At 39.7% G+C, this 19,190-nt stretch overlaps 1 protein-coding gene across 4 annotated transcripts in view; it reads right to left on the bottom strand.

Annotated features, from left to right (window-relative positions):
- Nucleotides 1–7,255: 7,255 nt before the first annotated feature.
- Nucleotides 7,256–19,190, bottom strand: part of elmod3 (ELMO/CED-12 domain containing 3) — a 31,256-nt gene continuing 19,321 nt past the window's right edge. For all 4 annotated transcript variants that reach the window (XM_063056829.1, XM_063056830.1, XM_063056832.1 and 1 more), the window contains 5 exons: nt 18,975–19,097; nt 17,803–17,933; nt 14,478–14,554; nt 13,560–13,687; nt 7,256–13,094 (listed from right to left, as the gene is read on the bottom strand). In XM_063056829.1, the coding sequence (XP_062912899.1) occupies nt 12,865–13,094; nt 13,560–13,687; nt 14,478–14,554; nt 17,803–17,933; nt 18,975–19,097 (689 nt within the window). In that variant the 3' untranslated portion in view covers nt 7,256–12,864. The remainder of the gene's footprint in view (nt 13,095–13,559; nt 13,688–14,477; nt 14,555–17,802; nt 17,934–18,974; nt 19,098–19,190) is intronic.

Raw genomic sequence — 19,190 nt, 5'->3', positions numbered from 1 at the left:
AGAAGGACAAACTCAGCAGCTGAAGGAGGTCCATAGGTGATAATCTGGAGGTGGTTTCCTTCTCCCACTCTTTCTGTCTGCCCCACTGAACTCATGTCCCCGTACCTCAAACTCCATTTTATCATCCTTGGTTCAGTTCTTTCCCACCTCTGTCACATCACATCCTCTCGATCTCCTCAACAACTTTCAATTCTCTTGCCCTGATGGTCTCATTTTCACCATAGATGCTTAGTCCCTAAGCACTTCTCTTCCCCCATCAAGAAGGTCTTAAAGCTCGCCATTTCTTTCTCGGCAACAGACTCAACCAGTTCCTCTCCACCACCAGTCTCCTCCATCTGGTGGAATTGGTCCTCACCCTTAATTTCTTTTTCAGCTCCTCTCACTTTTCCAAACTCATGGTGAAGCCATGGGCACGACCATGGGCCTCAGCCAGACCTGCCTTTTCGCTGGCTATGTGGAACAGTCCAGATTCCAAGCTTTCCATGGTAATGTCCCCAAATCTTTCTGCACTTTCTGATAACTGCATTGTTGCTGCTTCATGCACCCATGCTGAGCTCGTCATTTTCATCAACTTTGCTCCCACCCTGCCCTTAAATTCACTTGGTCCATTTCTGACACCTGCCCTTTCCTTTCTCGATCTCTGTCTCCATCTCTAGAGACAAGCCATTATCTTTTATAAACCTACATACTCCCATGGCTATCTTGACTATACATCTTTCCACCCTGTTTCCTGTAAAAATGCCGTTCCCTTTTCTCAGTTCCTTTGTCTCCGCAGCACCCGTACCCAAGATGATGCTTTCCTTTCCAGGACGTCCTCCTTCTTCAAAGAACAGTTTCCCTTCCTCCTCCATTTTCCGGAGGTGCCCCCTCACCCATCTTCCCACCGCCATAACAAGGAGGGAGATCCTCTTGTCCTCACCTACCACCCCATGAGTCTCCGCATCCAGCTCATCATGCAATCATTGTCTGCGATTTTCGCCATCTTCAGTGGGATTGTCCAACATCTTTACTTCCACCACACTCTCCACTTTTACAATTCCCTTGTCCATTCATTCCCCCGCCCCTGCCCCCCCCCCCCACTAATCTCCCTTCTGGCACTCATCTCCCACCCTGCAAGTGGTAGAAGTACTACACGGCCCATTCATCTTCTCCCTCAGCTCCACTCAGGCCCCAAACGGTCCTTCCAAGTGAGGCAACACTTCACCTGTCAATCTGTTGGGGTCGTCCACTGTATCCATTGCTCTCTATATGGCCTCCTCTATATTGGTGAGATCCAACGTAGATTCGGGGACTGCAGGATTTCCCGGGGGCCAGACATTTTAGTTCCAATCCTCATGTCCATTCCAACAAGTTGGCCGTTGGCCTCCTCTATTGCCACGATGAGGCCACTCTCAAGTTGCAGGAGCAACACCTCGTATTCTATCCCCAGTCTGATGACCTGAATATCGATTTCTCCAACTTTCAGTAATTTCCCCCCTCCCCTTTCCCTTTTCTTCGATTCCCCACTCTTAACTTTTCTCTTCTCCCCACCTGCCTATCACCTCCCCTTAGTGCCTTCCTCTTTCCCTGTCTCCCATGGTCCACTCTCCTCTCAGATTGCTTCTTTTTCCAGCCCTTTACCTTTACTGCCTGCCATCTCCAAGCTTCTTACTTCAATCCCTCCCCCACCCACCTGACCTCACCTATCACTTTCTTAGCTTGTACTCCTTCCCTCCCCCTACCTTCCTATTCTGCCTTCTTCCCCCTTTCTTTCCAATCCTGAAGGGTCTCAGCCTGAAACATCGACTATTTATTCCTTTCCACAGATGCTGCCTGACCTGCTGAGTTCCTCCAGCATTTTGTGTGAGTCGCACTGGATTTTCAGCATCTGCAGAATTTCATTTATTCCTTATAGACCATAGAACATAGAAATCTACAGCACATTACAGGCCCTTCAGCCCATAATGTTGTACTGACCATGTAACCAACTCTAGAAACTGCCTAGAAATTCCCTACCACATAGCCCTCTATCTTTCTAAGCTCTGTGTACCTATCTTAGAGTCTCTTAAAATACCATATTGTATCTGCCACTCTGTGTGAAAAACCTACCCCTGACATCCCCTCTGTACCTACTTCCAAGCACTTTAAAACTATGCCCTGTTGTGTTAGCCATTTCAGCCCTGGGAAAAAGCCTCCGGCTATCCACACGATCAATGCCTCTCATCATCTTATACACCTCTCATCCTCCATTGGTCTAAGGAGAAATGGCCAAGTTCACTCAACCTATTCTCCTAAGGCATGCTCTCCAATCCAGGCAACATCCTTGTAAATCTCCTCTGCACTCTCTCTATAGTATCCACATCCTTCTTGTAGTGAGGTGACCAGAACTGAACACAGTACTCCAAGTAGGGTCCAACTGAGGTCTTATATAGCTTTAACATTACCTCACACCTCTGGAACTCGATAACCCCATCTTCCTATTGTTATCATGTGTTCTGGAATAAATGTTGAGGATGTTCAAGGCCATTCACTCCCACCCTGTACCCCATTACACCAGCAGCTCTGGTGAACCTACCTTGCCTTGGAAAAGACATATGCAGATATAACACTGATGGAATCTGGGACATTATTTTTTTCTTTAAGTATAACAGTGTTGTCCCGTTGGCTGATTAGTCCACAGGATAAGTGTTCCAGTTTCGACACCTATCTCCAGGTGTTACGTTTACACGGGGAAACTTCCTAAATCTAAGTGTGCTGAATTCAACTTTGCTATCTGAAATCAGTGTTAAACTAGTACTGCCTGTTTTTGTTTTGCCGCGGTGGTTTTGATGATACTAAATGCATTGCTAGGCCACTTCAGTGGGATTGAACGAGGACTGTCCAGTATCACGTGCGAGCCATATCAGATATAGTCAAAACAATTCTTTGCTTGAAATATTAACATCAATGTTACTGAGACTGGCTGGTTATAAACAAATGATTTAATGAAATTTCAAAATACAAATTTGCTGGGCACCATGGTGAGATCTGAACTCGTATTTCAGCATTGTTCAACCTTCTGTTCCAGTAACTTGATATCAAGAAAAACTTTTATTTATACAAATGTAGTTCACAGTGCTTTAACAATGGGGTAAAAGTACAAACATGAATAAAAATAAACATGGAAATAAAAGACAAAAAGATGTTAGTTAAAAGCAAGGTTAAATAAATAGATTTTGAGCTGGCATTTAAAAGTGTCAACTGCATCAGTATCCCTTACAGTTTTAGCAATTGAATCCCACAGTTTAGGAGCATAGTTCAAAAAAGCTGACCTGCCAATAATCTTTTTAGGCAGATTGTTTAAATCTAAGAGGTCAGAGAAGAGGAGCTGAGAACTTGAGCAGCAATATAAAACAAAAATAATTATGTGATGTACTCTAATCCCAGACCATTGAGAGATTTAAAGGCAAGTAAGAGAGCTTTAAAATCAGTTCTAAAAGATTCAATTCAGGAAGCCACTGCAAAGTAGCTAGCACAGGAATGATAAATTCCCCCCTCATCCTGGTTTTGTTTAAAAGTCCAGCAGTGGCGTTCTGAATGAGTTGCTGTTTGTCAATATATTGTTTGGAAGGCCAGTAATAAGTAAATTGCAGTAACCTACTCCATTGTATATAAAGGCATGATTTAGCTTTTCAGCAGCATTCCGTGTTAGAAATTAACACACCTTTGCAATATTTCTCAAGTGTAGAAATGCTGCTCTGGTCACTTCCTTTATGAGGGATTTAAAATCCAAATCTGAATCAAGAAGAACACCCAGACTAGTTACTTCTGATTTTACAAGGGAATTTTATCAAGTTTATGTCTTTTGGCTTTGGGACCAACCAGAAGTATTTCAGTCTTATCTTCTAATTTTAGGAAAGTATTGCTCATCCATTTGTTTATTGCAGAAATCAGAGAAAATAAGGTGTTATCATCATCAGGCTTAACCGAGTTAGGCAATTGTGAAATCAGCATAATTGTGGAAATCAAGTTTATGCTCTCTAATGACATTCCTAAGGCGAGCATGTATAAGGAGAAGCATAAAGGACCAAGACAGCCTCCCTGAGCAACCCCAAAAGGTACATTGTACATCGAACATGGATGTTAGTGAGAGGTTCACTGAAAGATAATGGGGGAGCATGCCAGTTGCTGATATTGGTAAGCAGAGCTGCAGCTTTTGTAAAGGCAAGAAGTAGAAGCTGAGTGGCGAGGAGTTTAGTGGGAAGGGGATCAAGGAAGCAGGAATCAAGCAAGCATCAATGTTATCATTTTCACCCACGTTTTCAAATACCTCGAGGGCCAGAGGGAAGGTTGGGCCTATTGAAAAAGATGGTCAGCACAGCAGCTGATTATGAGATGAATGAGGTATTGAAGAATTCAACACCTGCAGCGTTACAGTAGCGTTCAGGAAGATGAGAATACTTGTATTTTGGTAGTGCTTTTTCCAGGACTGATAGAGAAGGAAGAGTAGTGGGAGTGGATATAGTTACCAAGAAGCCAAATTTGATTAGGGACCGGAACCGTGTAACTGTCACGAGTGTTAATACAGTAAGTGGGGAAAATCTCTTGCAAGGACAAAAGTTATATGTGTGTAACAATAAAAATTTTTCATGATCACTTTTTTTTCCTGCCACTAGCTTACAGACTACTGGACTAAATCAATTTTCAGTGTCATGGTGCAGTTTGAATGTGCATGGTTGGATTGTTGTAAAAGAAGTTTGTCCACTGATAGCAGTTATTTATTTAGAAAATAAGCTGGATCATTTGCAGGAAACTCTGTATAGTGGTCTGCCACACTTGGTCATTCTGGGAATCTCTGCAATGGCGAATCCAGTGGTGGAACAAAATCAAAATTCATTCTTAAACCATTTTATTCTACAGTATTGCAATACTGACCAGAAGCCATCTTTACTCATGTTTTCTGACAGATACAATGATAGATAAACATAAAAGCACAGAAATAAAAACAGACCAAAAGAGAATCAAGAGACTAAGTGTTGTTGAACTATGTGTGGGAACAAGAAAATAAGTCTCAGAGGACCTAATTTGGTTAACCGCACTGTTGGAAGAAATTACTTAATTTTTTTTGCAAAAGCTTTTTATGAAGTACACTGGAGTTACTGAAAGTTGTGTTGGCATCTTTGAAACAAGAGAAAGGGAAAGGGTAGGTCCACTCACAGACAAAGGAGCCAATACCTGGAGCCAAAGGAAATGGGCAAAGTCATTAATGAGTGCTTCACATTGATGTTCATCACAGAGAAGGACAAGGAGAATAGGCAGGGAATGTTGATATCCTAGGGCATGTTGATGTTACAAGCTGCTGGGCATCTTGAAAAGCATTAAAGGGGATAATTTACCCGGGGCCTGTTGGGTGGTTCCAAAGGAACTTGGAGAAGTAACGGAGAAGATTCCTGGAGCCTTGACAGATTGATTTGTATCCTCTTTAGTCACTGGCACTGGCAAAGTAATAATTGATTTTGAATAACCAATGTTATTCCCTTGTATTAGAGGGCCACAGGGACAAGCCAGGAAGTAATAGACTAGCGAGCCTTCCATCTGCGGTAGAGAAATTACCAGAGAAAATTCTTGGGGACAGCATATACTCACCTTTGAAAATGCATGATCTTATTAGGGCACATTGTGCGGGGGAGACCATGTGTCACAAATTTCATGTTCTTGGAGGAAGTGATGAAGACGATTCATTAGGGTGGGAAAGATGTTGTCTCCATAGGCTTTAATAAACCATTTGACAAAATCTCTTATGGCAGGCTGGCCCGGATTAAATCACACAGAATCCACAGAGTTCGTACATTGGATCCACAGTTAGCCTGGTCATAGAAGACAGAGGGTAGTGGTAGAGGGATATTTTTTCTGCCTGGACATTTGTGACCAGTGCTGATCTGTGATTCGTAAGTTTGTAGATGACAAACATTGGTAGAGTTGTCAATAGGAAACTTGTCAAAGGATACTATAGTACATAAATTAGTTGGGATTTAGAGCAGAGAAATGCCAAATGGAGTTTAATGGTGTGAAGTTTTGCATTTCTGTATGTCAAATGCAAAGGAAACAAATACAGTAAATGGCAGGACCCCCAGGATGTTCAGAGGGCTAAGGTGCAAGTTCATACCTCCCTGAAAGAGGCAACATAATGGTCGTAAAGAAGGTATACACTCTGGTTCCATTGATCCTTCAGGGCATGGAGTACAAAAATCAGGAAGTCGTGTTCCAACCTTTAGTCAGACCAAATCTGAATAATTGTGTTCATTTATGGTCACCACATGATAGAAATGATGTGTAGGTTTTGGGAAAGAATGTGGGAGAGATTCACTGGGATTTTGCCTGGATTGGAGTGCATTAACCATAAGGAGAGTTGGGACACCTGAGCATTAGAAGCTGCAGGGTGGCCTCGTAGAAGTTTATAAAATTATTAGAGGCATTACTAGTTACATAGAATCCACCCCAGCTGGAATGTCAAATACAACAGGGTATAGCTTGAAGGTGAGAGGGACAAAGTTTAAAGATCTGTGGGGCAGTATTGTCTTTTAAACAGAGTGAGTGGTAGGTGCTTGGAATTGTCCAATAGGGGAGGTGTTAGAAGCAGATACTGTAGCAAAAATTTATGAGGCGTTCAGACAGACACATGCACGTGTAGGGAATGGAGGGATATGAATGCAGCCGGTTACAGTTGCTCCGCAGTTAACCAATTTCCCCCGGGATTAATAAAGTATGACTATGACTATGAACCACATGAGAACAGATGGGATAAATTTAATTTGGCACTATGGTTAGCGCAGCCATGGTGAGCAAAGGACCTGTTCCTCTGCTATACATTACAGTATAATGTATCTTTTTAAATGACATGTATCCTTCATTTTGGCAAAGTCACAATGAAGCATCCAAGAAACAAAGATAAAATACAGCAGATGCTGGAGTAAAAAGTTTAAAGAAAACAGAAAATTCCAGAAACACTGGGAGATCAGACAACACCTATGGAATGAGAAGCAGAACTAATGTTTCATGTTAGTCATGAATCAGAACCAGAAAATGCTCGGGATGGAGCATGCACAACTTGAGGTAAAGTGGACTGTGGGGAGTGAAGGGAAAGGGAGGCCTTTATGGGTGAAAGGCAGGAGTGTTTAAATAACAAAATGGACAATTGTAAACTTGGAATCCAGGTCTAGGAAGCTGAAGATGGCAAAATGCCCTTGAGAATGGGAGCAATTGTTAATATCTTGAGTTAAAATAACTCACTGTTAAGTTGTAAGAGTGTGAAGCTATACTTTGTATAACCAAGATGAAACTATCCATTCCAAGATAACCACTGAAGAACATTCCCAAAATTATTCTTTATTGTGATACAGTAATGCTACTGATTGTGAAACAGTTCATATAGATTTTTTATTTTAAAAACATAAAATTTAATGGATGCAAAAATAAAGATGTTTAGTGCTTATGTTCCATGACATCCCAAGTACAACCACAGTGCTAATATTACATCCTGAATACAGCCAATCACAGTGTTCATCACTGAAATCCTGTTTAAAGATAAAACATCAATTAACCTGCATTTGAACAAAGGAAAACTACAGGATAAATTAGACTTGTCAATAAAATATTAAACTTTGAAACAAGATCACATTACTTGCAGTGACCTCAACAGCCCAAAGATCATTTAAAAAGGATTTCAGACATTTCACAGGTCCTCAGTATGCATCTCATTTCTGCACAATTAATATATAACATTTAATGTTGTAAAGGAGCAATAGATCCACCTGCAAACTTGTTCAAATCCAGAACCCATTTCTGATACCAAAGTGCCAAGGGCTGAATTTCCAAACGTTGAATTGGCCCAACCTCACCACAAACTGCGGCCAGTGCACAGAAGTGTGTAGTATGTAGGCAGACTGGATCTACAACTGAGCAGCACACTTCCAGGAAACCAGAGTCATTAGTATTCTAACATCTCTCAATCTCCTGTGCAGCTGTTTCCAGTGTTGTCACCAAATTTGATTAATATATGTTGGTAACAAAGGCCTTCACAAAATACTATGCCTTTTTAATACACTATAATGTTATCTGTTAAGCATCTTATATGTTTGTTTGTTCATTGTTCCCCTACCAACACCGCCAGTGAAAGCTTTATACTCTGTAGTGAGTTTTGTTCTCATTCTACCCTTCAGACCCATGTTATAAAACTTAAATATCCATACTAGAGAGAGCCGAAGTTTGTAAAAATAATGAGCAGTAAGTGTAACTTAAATGTCTCTGAACGCATCATACACCCACTTTACTGGAATTCTCAATCATTCTCTTACCCAGATGGATGCCTTATATTGCACAATATCTTACAGTCTCCCACCCATTTTAACTTTCACACAGGTAAAGCTTTTGATTACCTGTCCATTTTATAAGGAAACTTTCCATTTAAACAAATTCAAAAACGCATTTTTGAGAACTGCTGTAATATTGCTGTGTTAATGAAGAAACCTAATTGACCAGTTTACAACATTTTTACTGAAGCTATACTGCTCGCCTTCTCTTCTCCAAGAGAAACAGTGCAAGCAGCACATGCGTGTTACCATTTCAAAACCTCTCCTCTGCATCCTCTCCAAAGCCCTATGAGGAAAAATTAATTAATGGAATTAATAGCCATCAAAGCTCCTTGATGTAATGTGCCACAGGCAAGGGCTTAAAAAGAGATGGATGCATAGCTAGTGGTTTCAGCGGGGGAAACAATATTGGGTAGTTTTTGGCTTGGCTTGCTAAAGTTGGTGGGATATCACAGTGTTCAGTACTTGAGCAGCAGCTACTTACAATTGAAGAAGATCGTAAACTGAGACATTTGTGTATCCACAAAATTGTGTGGGAAAGTAGGTTGTGTGGAGAATGCAAAGAAGCTGCAAGTCAAGGATGGATACGTGAGTATGTGCTATTCAATTGTCATTTACTGAAATAAAACAGAAGTAACTTATTGTACTTATGTATAGAGTGGTTCTGAATCACTTCATAACATTTGAAAGTACAACTTAACCCCAATTAGTTAGAGCCAACAGTATCACAAAGAATCCAAAATGTTTCAGGCAGCTTAATTGGATGTTTGTAATCCATATTGGATATGTTTAATTCAACTGCCACTAACTAAAATAAAACAGTCCAGATGAAATAGAATGAAGAGAAATAAAAAGTTATTCTCCTGGTTAGGATAAGACAAGGAAAGAAACTTCATATGGAGCATAACTAGGGCAGCACAGAGACAGATCCTCACAGTACCAGAGACCCTGACCCTGGGCATTACACAGGTGGAGTTTGCATGTTTCCCCTGTGATCATGTCGGTTTCCTCCACGTTCTGGTTTCTGCTTGGTGTCAGTAAACTGGCAGCTGGAAATTGCTCTGAGTGTGTGGGCGAGTGATAGAATTTGGGGCGGGGGGGTTAATGAGAATGTGGGGACAACAAAACAGGTATAGTGTAGAATCAGTGCAAGTGGGTGACTGATGGTCAGCACAGTTTTGGTGAGCTGAAGAGATGTTTCCCTGCTGTATCGCTATACATTTAAAACATCCCTGAACTTGCACCTACTTATAGGTGAACAATATATGCTGGCAGAGCAATAGTGAATTTCTATCATATGCTGGTTTTATTTTAAATTTTCACATCTCTGTTTTCCCTTGATCTCAGGCCTTTTAGAAAAATTACATGGGATAGCATATTTCTGGTGAAAAAAAATTCACTTGATCGACTGGGAAAACATTGGATTCATTTCCAAGCCACAATATTGTGAGATAACAATATATTAGGCGGTTCAGAATGCATTAAGTCAACAGCTCAGAGGTCCACAAGCAAACGTGAAACTTGTGTCTTACAATGCAATAAGTCACAAAAGTACTTGCATGTTTACAGTGCTGCTGGTATTAGAGGACAAGTTTTACTTGCGCTGACCTGTAAAGATGTTACCAGCACCACTGTCTACCCACCCTTTCTCACATGCTAGAGGGTCTTAAAACTTCCATTATCTTGTTTAAAAGAATACTTGCGTTAATCAAGATTTGCATATTAGTCCATTACATCTAAGACAGAATATCTTTTTGTCACAATATTGAAGCTTCCACAAAATTTCATATTTGACTGTCCAATTTGAATGAAACTTGTTAACCAAAAGGTGCCATTGGATTCCAATTTCACTGCTGGTGAGGAAGGCCACTGGATCCATCTTGGGCCATTCATCCAGAATCACCCTCAAATGTTTAATGCAGCATATACCAGTTTCTTAAACACCTGGACAATTGTCACCTCTGACTGCTATTTCCATTCTGCTTTTCTATATGTCATTCTTTCTGTGATCCAGGCTAGTTCCAAATCTGCCTTTTACCAGCTTTATGCTCTTTCCTTATTCAATGTTCACAAGCTTAGGACTGATCATTTACATACAATGATTATTTTTTGTTCCTCTACAAGACTGTTTCTTCAGCCTTTCTTCGTAGGTTAGATCTCCAATATCAGTTTTGATTAAAAGTTATCAATCTGTTTTAACACTCTCCAATGCCTGACAACATTTCCAGCATTTCAACACATACTGTCTCTGCAGAATCTCGTGTTTATGATTTCCGGCATTTTCTCTGTTTGACTCATTGCTCAGATTCATTGCACCTTCCCTCACTATCTCCAGCACCAAAATATTTTGGAGATGAGATCAAAAACAACTCCCGAGCTTAAGGGGCAGAGTAGTGCAATCACCCTGGTTGTATTGTTTGTTCTCCTATATTGATCAGCCACGTTCAATTACAACTAATTTTAAGTACCTTACTATGATGTCTTTCTCCTGAATGAAAATGAGGAAAACAGTGTATTCAGGTCTTAAGCACAGTTAAAAGATATCCAAGCTGACCACTAGCTATACATGTTCACATTAGTTAACTGCAACTCATGCACCTTGTGGTACAATATTAAACTGCAACTACATTGTCGGACAAGGGCACTTATGATCACAACACGGCAATTTTCCACTGCTCAAATCATTATAAAAGGAAAGAATGCACGGTAGGCCTATTGAGAATCAGCAACTACAAATGGTTATTCACTTTGTATATCCAGCCAGGAGAAAAGCAATTTGACCTGTTCTCTTGACAAATATCCAGCACAGTCTCATTCCATTTCCCCAGTTTGTGATGCCTACTTTTCCCTCTGCTTACTCCTGTTAGATTTGCTGATGATCCTCAATTTGCAGCCTAAGACTGAGAATTGCTAATGTGCAGAATTTGCCTGGCTTTACCAAGTTTTAGCAACACAGATCTTTGCGGTGGTAAATTTTACACAGTAGTCTGCTATCTTGTAATTTCCTGTGAATGACTTCATGTTGGAAACAACAGACTCTGATATGTTTAAAAACCTTGCAGTGTTTAAGGGCAAATACTCTATGAACTTTGAATCTAAATTCTAAAGAATTGGACAAGAATTCTTTTTTCCTCAAAACATCAAATATTTCACAAAAATTTCAACAAAATATTGCATACCTCTAATCTGTATTGAGGGGCCGTGCTTACTGCTAATCAAGCAGAGTCCTGCAACTTGTCAAATGCTGAAGAAATGAAATGAGCTACAGCTGAAATTTAACATCAACCACTCCAGAGGTACAAGGTCATTGATGGTTCCTCAGTTAACAATTTTTAATAAGCAACAATATGTTTCTGATAGCCTAACAGTCCAGTTTAAGAATACATTTAAAACATATTAAAATACATACACAATAAAAATGAGGCTAACATGAAATTTCTTGGAAGTTCCAACATTACCGGTACCATAAACTGATTAATAATGACACAGAATGGTGGAGTTACCATACGTCTGATCTAGTACTCTCAAGTGTTGGAGGAGAGGAACGCCATACCGAAAAACAAATAGATAAATGCTACAGCAAGGATCAACACTGCACAGCCGAGTAGCTTACTTTAAATAAATGTGAAATTATGAAATATAAAGATGCAAAATTACTCAAAGATTGGACCATTGCTGAGTTTTCTAAATGCAACTAGCCTGTCACTTGCAACTATGAAATGGACTTCATATGAAATTCTGAAACATTCATGGGTTTGAACAAGTTTTCAGCTCGTTCAGAATCAGTCTTCTGTTTGGTGCCAGGCCCAAGACTTGCTGTCTGAACAAGTACTACAGAACGAGGAAACTGGAGAACCATGTAGGGCTGTCAGGTATTACATGTCCTTACATTACATCAAATACTTCAGTCAACTAGCTTGTGTGGTTAAGATAAAAATCAAGGTGAGAGAGAGAGAGAGAGAGAGAGCCACCTTGAAATAGGAATCCTCTCATTCAACTGAATATGAACCACAATCACTTTGCCCAACCAGAATACAGATACAATATTATTGCATCTTTCAGCTTTCTGTTTCATTACTGACAGCACTAATTCAGAATTAAAGCTAATTAGTGTCACTTTAAAAAGTAGAGTTCAAACTATGCCCAGCACAGACCGCATCACTGTTAAAAGGAACATATATGTTCTCCTCTCCTGAGTAGGGTAATGTTCCAATGGAGGAACAGTTTTGAAAGGTAGCAGAAAGCTTCTTTGTGCTAGCATTATCTGGAAACAGCACTTGAGTGTTCAAGCTAGAGCAGCACTGAATATATGAGCTAATACAGCAAGCCTACAACAATTACACATTTGAAAGCCACTGTTATTAGGGGAAGCCAAGATTCTACTGCACTGATGTTGTTGTGTATGGTTAATGCCAGCCTACAATAATGTTCAGTATTTGAGTAGTGCATGCCGTAATAGTGAAACTTTCAGATGTCACATCCCTGCCACATGGTGATGTCGATTATCTTTCTCAATTTTCATCACTCACGCGTAGTTTCAGATTAGCCGCACCTCACCCTCGGGCTCTGGCTCCAGCTCACACACGCCCATAAAGTTAATCTCTTTGGTGTTTGCAGCTGATGCGGATTTTGGCCTCATCCCAGCATGATTGGTAGCTAGGGACACCTTGTCCGTGGACAGCACCATTCCATTCTGTCGCTCCATCAAGTATATTTCCAACTTTTTCAGCAGTTGCTTTGGATTCTTTTTAGCAAATGTTTCAACCTCTGCAGAGAAAGAGGAAAGGTATTTTGTATTCTTAAAATTGTGCAAGTCGAAATGGAATTTCAGAGAGATACCAATGCATTTTAATTGAAGTTAGTTCTGACGCACTATTGGGCAAAATATTTAACATATTTCTTTTGTAATTTACTTTTTATTGAATTTCATCATCAAACAAACATTTCCATAAGATGTATTTTAGATACTGTACATATATATCATATAATCATATTTGTCACAAATCTCTAGATAATATTTATCTGAGGTATACATTTATAGAGAGGAAAGAAAGAACAATTGAAAGAAAACTATGTACAGAGTAGGGCGTGATCTTTATTTTACATATTTTTTAAAGCCTTAGTTCCTCACACCTCTTATGGGCAGCTATTTTACAATCTTATGCTTCTGAAACCATTTTATGCATAAATATGATTCAGAGAGATGTAACAAAAATGTATAAAATTTCTCACCTTTAAGAACAAATCCTGAATCAGTAATGGTTTTGTGCTGTGTTTTCCAAATCTGATAAAGATGCAGGAATGCTGCCACGTAGAAATCATTAAGGACTCCAATCACTTGCTGTCTTCGATTACATTCTCTGCCACAAAAAAAACACTGCATACAGCACACCCAAAATTTTACAGGGTTATAATGATCCTTTTTCAGAATACAGTATAGCTGAATCTTCCACATTTTTTGCCTTTTGTCTCCAGTTTTTACCATTGTATCATTCCCAATGATAAGCACCCAGCCACCCTTACTACTAGGGCAGAAACTACTCTGAAATTTGCCCACCTCATCATCTGGCTTTTGAAAAGAGAAGTCCTCTACAGCCAGAATGCCCAGGGGGTGGGAAATGCAGGATATTTTCCTCACTGGTTAAAGGAAGTTCATAAACAATAGACAAATGAAGAGTAAATGGTTGATAATGGTTGATAAAGAGTAAATGTAGTGGTTAGCATAACACTATTACAGCACCAATTTCACCACAGTCTGTAAGGAACTTATATGTTCTCCCCACGAACATGTGGTTTGCCTCTGCGTGCTCTGGTTTCCCCCTGCATTCCAAAGGTGTACGGTTTGCAGGTTAGTTGGGTGCACTGGTGTAATTGGGCTGCGTGGGCGCAGTGGACCAGAATGGCCCGTTACTGTGCCCCCTCTCCAAGTAAAATAAACAAAAATAATCAATCTTAAGAAATGGCTAACACAATTATCAAATTATAAATCTTAATGATTATGTTCTTGGTGGTTTGGGATAATATGGAGGATGAAAAGGATGAAAAAAGTTAATCTGCTCCCTGAAGAAATATCTCTCTCCCTTCTTAAGTTTGACCTCTGAACCACCTACCAATGACCGGTTAAATTAGCATGATATTCTAGTCACTTACTTGGATAGACATTCTTCTCTCAGAGCCTGGATAGCAATTCTGGTGATATTAATGGACATTAGACAGAAAGGGAAATTCTGTAATAAAAAAAACACTGTCAGACCAACATGCTTGTACACATTGACTGAGCAAGCAATATGATCAATATAAAGATCAAAATAAGTCTGAATGAAATACATTCAAAATGTTAATAATACATTTTTATTTAACTAATAGAAGTATGTCATTTTTTTTAAAAAGTCCTAATGTTAAAGAAAAATTCAAGACATTCACTATCTAAAAGAAATCCCAAAATGTTTCAAATGTAGACTCATTGTAGGAGAACTCCCATTGTACTTAACTAGAATTTTGTTTTTTTTACTATAGTTTTCCAGTTCTGAGTGTGTGTACGGTTGTGGAAAGTGAAAATTCATGGTACTGGAGGTAACATATTGGCATGGGCAGAATATTAGTTGGCTAATCGGAGACAGAGTAAGCATAAGTGGATTTTTGCACTGGATTTCCAGCATCCATAAAATCGCTTGTGTTTATAAATGGGTTTTTATCTGGTTATCTGGTTGGCAAATGTAATATGCAATATGCCATAGAATTGGATGCTGGGCCCTCAGCATTTTATAATTCATTTGATTTGGATGCTGGCACCAAAGATAGTGTAACATGCTGTTTCCCCTAGAGGGGCACGAGCTGGGAGAGCCTGAGGGTTACAATATGATTGCTAAGATTGCCAATGACACACAATGAGGCATGATTCAGAAAAGGCTAGTTTGCTGATATGCAAATAATTAGGAAAGCCAACAGAATATTATTGTTTAATACTAGGGAAATTGAATACAAAAGCAGGAAGGTTATGCTTCAGTTATAAAGGGCATCAGTGAGACTACATCTTAAGTACTGTGAGCAGAGGTGATCTCCTTCCTACAGGAAGAATACAGTGCATTAGCAGTTCAAAGGTGGCTTACTAGATTAGTTACCAGAAGTCAGACCATCTTTTCAGGAATGACAGGAATTCAACTGAAACATGGAATACCCGGGGAGGTATAGAACAGGTGTATATAGAGATGTTCCTACTTCAAAGAGAATCTAGAATTAAGTGGCAATTATTTTAAAACAAAGGGTTTCCCACGAGACAAAATCTTTTCCCTTAGAAGGTCATGAGTCTTTACAACTTTTCCACAAAAGGTGGTGCAAGTAGAGTGAATATTTTCAAGGCAGAGGTAGATAGGTTATTGATGAGCAAAGGGCTAAAACGTCACTATGGGTAGATGAGATACACATGAGGATTAAAATCAGGTCAGCCATGATTTTACTGAATGTAGTGCAGGCTTGATGAACCAGATGGTATACTCATGCTCCTACACATTACATTTGGAATTGTTTTAATTCTCTAACACCGACCACGTCCACAACAAACGTCACTCCAACTAAATATAAATACTTTGGAAGTATGGAATTCAAAACTTTTCTCACTCTCTCATTTCCTAAAGTTGCTCTATTTGTTCTGTGGCTTCAATTCCACAGGCATTGAGCACCCTCCAGCACCTCACCATAACAATTAGTCTTTCTTCACGGATACTGAGGGGCTGGGCTCTGCGTAGCGGCCTTATGGATGCACTGCCTCAGGAGGAAACTGCGCGTTGCATTGACACATTGTAAATAAATCTATTGAATTGATAGAATGATGAATGTTTATTTACCAAAAATAATTTCTGTGCATATATTGTGAATAACATATTTTTGAAATGAGAAACATCTCAGCCTAGCTACTAACTGCTTGTAGAACTAACTGCATAGCTCCACTGCAAACCTCAGCCTCCCCCCGATGACCACAGTTACATTCCAGCAGAAATCATTCGACGGGAGCAAACATTTTGAGTAAAATGTTCCTACCCTGATCTTGAGCACTGACCATAGGCAGCAGCTTTTACATTTACACTCCTGATATTAGCCAACTCTCCACAAGCCAGGAATGGAAATATTGGCCTGCTGGAATATCACAGGAGAGCCTCACAACTCAGTAAAACTGTTTGCTAAGACTTCCAGTTCTAATACCACATTAACAAAAAAATAATGGAGGTACATTTGGCTAGTAACAGATAATTCACACAGAGTTGAAATTAAAATCAATGGTTCATTTGCTAATGTATTTGTGCATTAAGTTTAGTGTACAGATCTGGTACAAATATACTTGCAAAACTTTATTTGAAAGTAATATAGAAGTTGTTACTTTTAAATAAAACTGCCACACCTTATCCATGAATGATGAATGGCCAGTACCAGCTAGATTATTCATCAAACTAATTAGAACACCCAGACAAAAGACCACAGATACATGCCTCAGCAACCAACATCATAAAGCAAAAGTTGTGGCTGGAGGTGAACAGCCCAGATTTCTCTCAATATGTACAAGCAATAAATCACTGTGCAGCACCATTACAAAGATTAAGAACATCACAGGGCAAGAGCCCAAATCCAAGTCCCAGTTTCAGTTAATACAGTAACAGAATCTAACCCTTCTGTACTCTTCAATTTCTTTTACTTCTGACTTTTTAAACCTTGCTGACAGAGCTCTAACAAATTCCATTTATTCAGCTTGCTTCTGTATGCTGAGGCAAACTACAAGTCCTTGCAGACCTATTCAAAACAGGCCCTGCTGTAGGGTTTGTATCGTGTAGCCCAACAATATTATGTGCTTTGTGATAGAAGATATTAAGATTTTAAGCAATTTGTATTCAATTGGTGCACTTCCAGATTTTCCATTTGAATATTTTTGCATCTGATGAATATATCCACTTGGTCATTACTCAGTTACTTCAAATACCATTCCATGCTTATTTTTATGACATACAAAATTATATAGTACATGCAAATTCCTCAAACAGCACGGGCCTTTAAACACAATAAAGGTTCTTAAATGGAGAAGTGGGATTTGCTGAGAGCTGTCCTGGTAAACCAGAGTCCATTGATACTGGACAACAAGCCCCTTCATCCAGCAAGACCTGCTCCTCTGCTACCACATTCCTACAACCAAGGTCCTTCCACCATGCTCTCCCCTAGTCTTCACTCCCAATCATCTGATCTTCCCAATGCAGTTTCCCTCCAATCCAGCATCCAAACCACTATCTCCAATCTCCACAATGCTGAGAGGGCAGAGGAAATGTTTCTGTGTGTATTTAAGTAGACAACAGCCTGTTCTGTTTTGTTTGTGTATCTTATCATACCAGTGAGCAACTTGTGCAACTTTGACATGCATTTCTTATGAGCACTGCAATTCTAGTTCATTGTCCACTGAGTTTTAAGCTGTTAAAATGTGTGAATGTTAACTAACTTGTGTCGGATGGTGTGACAGTTTATAAATGTCCCGAGCCAAAGGTAGAGTCTTCAAGTCCATCACCATATATAATGTGTGCATCAGGCCAAGGAACCCTGTCCCACGTAGGTCTGTCCCTGGATCTCTACCTAGTTACAGAAAAAGAAAAAAAAATCACGGACGTCAACTTCTTCACCATCCTACTTTGCATGTGTAAGCATTTTCCACAATTTAGTTAGGCACAGTTTGAAATGAATCAAATTTCTAAAGAAGCAGCATGCCTACTTTCATAAGACAGCCGGTTTTACACAGGCACACACCCAACTTCGATACAAATTCCAAGCACACTGTACGTCCACACCTAAAGCTGCTGTTTACAATACTCTCATTGTTATACTGCTCAGTTCCAGTATTGCAGTCTCTCCTATCATGTACTTTATCACACATATTACCGGCAAACAAAATGCACCAGCTGCACGTCTTCGCTGAGTATAGAACAAAGCAGCAGAATTTAGGCCATTCATCGCATCCAGTCTGCTCCACCATTCGGTCACGGTTGATTTATGTTCCCTCTCAATCCCATTCCCCTGCCTTCTCCTTAGAACATTTGACATCCTTACTAATCAAGAACCTATCAACCTCCGCTTTAAATATACCCAGTGACAGCCTCCACAGCTGTTCATGGCAATGGATTCCGTAGATTTACCACCATGTGTCTGAAGAAATTTCATCTCATCTCTGTTGTAATGGACATCCTTCTATTCTGACGTGGTGTCCTCTCGTCCTAAGATTCCTGCACTATTAGAAACATCCTCTCCATGTCCACTTGAGGCCTTTCAATATTCAATAGGTTTCCATGAAGCAGACCCCTCATTCTTCTAAACTCCAGTGAGTACAGGCTCAGAGCCATTAAACACTCCTCATACTTTAATCCTTTCTTTCTTGGGATCATTCTCAAATTTCCTAAAGACCCTCTCCAGTGCCAGGACATCCTTTCTTGAATATGGAGCCTAAAACTGCTCACGATAATCCAAATGTGGTCTGACCAACTACTACTGGAGTTTAAATGGCTATATATCCAAACCGTAGGTTAATACATAGTGATGCAATTCATTATTAAACACCAACCCAAATCTCACTGGAAACAATGTAATTTACACCATTTAAAGCAGTTTGTTTCTTCCTTTTACCTTGAAATCCCAATTGCTCCCAGTGTGAGCCATATCGTGCACAGTCAAATTTTGCCCCTGTCAGTTTTTTGTAAATTGTCTGCAAAACCCGAATGTGAACTTTCTGGTTGTTGTCCAGGGAGCCTGCATAGTAAAAACATGTCAGTACCTTGTACAGTTTAACAATGTTAATAGTCATTAAAAATACACAATGCGTATGTAATATTTAGTACTTAC

This window comes from Mobula hypostoma, chromosome 8 (genome assembly GCF_963921235.1).
Source record: "Mobula hypostoma chromosome 8, sMobHyp1.1, whole genome shotgun sequence".
NCBI classification, from domain to species: Eukaryota; Metazoa; Chordata; class Chondrichthyes; order Myliobatiformes; family Myliobatidae; genus Mobula; species Mobula hypostoma.
This window is presented reverse-complemented; position numbering and strand designations above follow the sequence as displayed.